The sequence below is a fragment of the Fibroporia radiculosa genome (genome assembly GCF_000313525.1).
Source record: "Fibroporia radiculosa TFFH 294 genomic supercontigs, scaffold70825, whole genome shotgun sequence".
NCBI classification, from domain to species: Eukaryota; Fungi; Basidiomycota; class Agaricomycetes; order Polyporales; family Fibroporiaceae; genus Fibroporia; species Fibroporia radiculosa.
The window spans coordinates 1-2,112 of NW_012133132.1; the positions used below are offsets into that span (position 1 = coordinate 1).

At 46.0% G+C, this 2,112-nt stretch overlaps 1 protein-coding gene across 1 annotated transcript; it reads right to left on the reverse strand.

Moving 5' to 3' along the window:
* Positions 1–1,572: 1,572 nt before the first annotated feature.
* FIBRA_09551 (uncharacterized protein) lies at positions 1,573–1,857 on the reverse strand (the record flags this gene model as incomplete). Its single annotated transcript, XM_012321838.1, has 2 exons — positions 1,573–1,754; positions 1,815–1,857. The coding sequence occupies 2 exons, from the start codon at positions 1,855–1,857 to the stop codon at positions 1,573–1,575; spliced, it is 225 nt and encodes a 74-aa protein (XP_012177228.1).
* Positions 1,858–2,112: the final 255 nt, after the last annotated feature.

Below are 2,112 nucleotides of genomic sequence, written 5' to 3' on the forward strand. Positions count from 1 at the left end.
CAAGTTAACCAGTCAAACTCCTGATCCTCAGTCGTTAGGTCCCTTAACATCAGAAGTCTTCATTCAAGCCATTCAGAACCTCAAACCCACCAACATGGACATCAAACAACGTATCTTGACTTGCAAAACAAAGGACAGCATCGCTGATCATGGTCTTTGGTTGGTATTACAGCACACTTCATCCACAGATAAATGCACTCCTCCTAATTGCGATATCCAAGACAACCTATTGGTATTCAGAGGACGAGTCTACATACCAAACAACACCAAACTCTGACAGGATCTCATCCAGGAAGCCCATAATTCTCCTACCACAGGACACCCTGGACAATACAAAACACAAGAGATTCTCCAGAGAACCTATTGGTGGCCCACCCTTGCACGTGATGTCAGTGAATATGTCACTGGTTGCACAACTTGCCAAGAAAACAAGATCATCACACATAGGAACTCACTGGATCTAGTACCCATCTCAACAGAACATCACCTTCCATTCCAATCCATTGCTATGGATTTCATCATGGATCTTCCTTGGAGTGATGGTTTTGACAGCTGTTTGGTGGTAACCAATCACAACTGTACCAAGGCTTTGGTATTTATACCCTGCAACAAGACAGTCACAGCATCTGAAACTGCCACCCTGTATCAGAACCATGTCTTCTGATGATTTGGACTACCTGTCAAAGTTATCTCCGACAGAGGAACACAGTTTGCATCACAAATGTTCAGGGAACTATGCACTAAATTAGGCATTAAACAGAACATCTCTAGCATGTTTCATCCTCAAACTGATGGACAGTCAGAATGTGTCAACCAAGATTTAGAACTGTATCTTCAGATCTTTTGCAATCACCAAGCAATAGACTGGACACATCATCTGCCACTAGCAGAATTTGTGCATAACAATAGGTATCATGATGCGATCAGAACATCACCATTCCAGGCGCTCATGGGTTACCACCCTCAGCATAATATTCCCACTGTGGGAATGACTGATGCTCCAGACATTGCTTCTAGGCTCACTCAGCTAGCACACCTTCACACAGAGATCCAATCCAGTATTTGACTAGCAGAAGAAACAGTCAAGAAACGGAATAAAGACAAGTTTGTCGAATATACACCCAGACAAAAGGTGTGGCTGGAAGCCACCAACCTCAAAGGACTCCATCCAAAGGCGAAACTTGGGCCAAAGCTCTATGGACCCTTCATCATTGATCAGAAGCTGTCTTCAGTTGTCTACCACTTGAAACTACCACCCAAATAGAATATTCACCCTGTGTTCCATGCGGGATTACTCTATCCTTATTCAGAAACAACAATGCATGGGAAGAATTATCTCTGACCTCCACCAGAACTATTCAAGAACCAGGAGGAATTTGAAATTGAATGTATCATTGATTTGAAGACGGTTGGCAAGCAAACACTGTATCAGGTAAGATGGAAAGAATACCTGGCCTTGGATGACTCCTGGCTACTGAAAGCCGAACTTTCACATGCCAAAGATGCTTTGACAGACTTCCTACAGCCAAACAAGGAGTAACCTCTTATAAGAACCTCGTCCTCTCCGTATCATCAATGGCATCCACCACCATCCTCGTTGCCCTTCTTTTTGTTAGTTGGTTCCTCATTGGCTTCCTCATCCTCACCATTGTCCTCACCGTCTTCTTCCTCAAAGACAATTACACCTTCAAGGTCCACCTTGAATGCACCCCCACTCCTCTTGCCACCACCCCCATTGACAAACAAGCCCTCAACTGGGCCAACAACAAAACATAAGTAACATCCCCCGTTGAACTCACACCCACTCCCTTTACTGATCTCCTCAGTGGTGAACCAAGTCACCCCCTTTGCCGCCATCACCCTTGCTGTCATCAATGAGCACCCCCACCTCCTACTCCTAGCCCTTCTGGGCTTCTTCCTAACCACCCTCCTATCCATCCTCACCCTTGCCCTCATTGTCCACCTAACCCTTCAGCTCACAATCTGGCACCTCAAGTGCGAACACCAGTGGGCATACAACATTGCCACCACTGCCCAGCGCCCCCTCCCACATACAACCACCACCCTCCCTGTCATCACTGCCAACCGCGACAGCAACAACCCGACACAAGT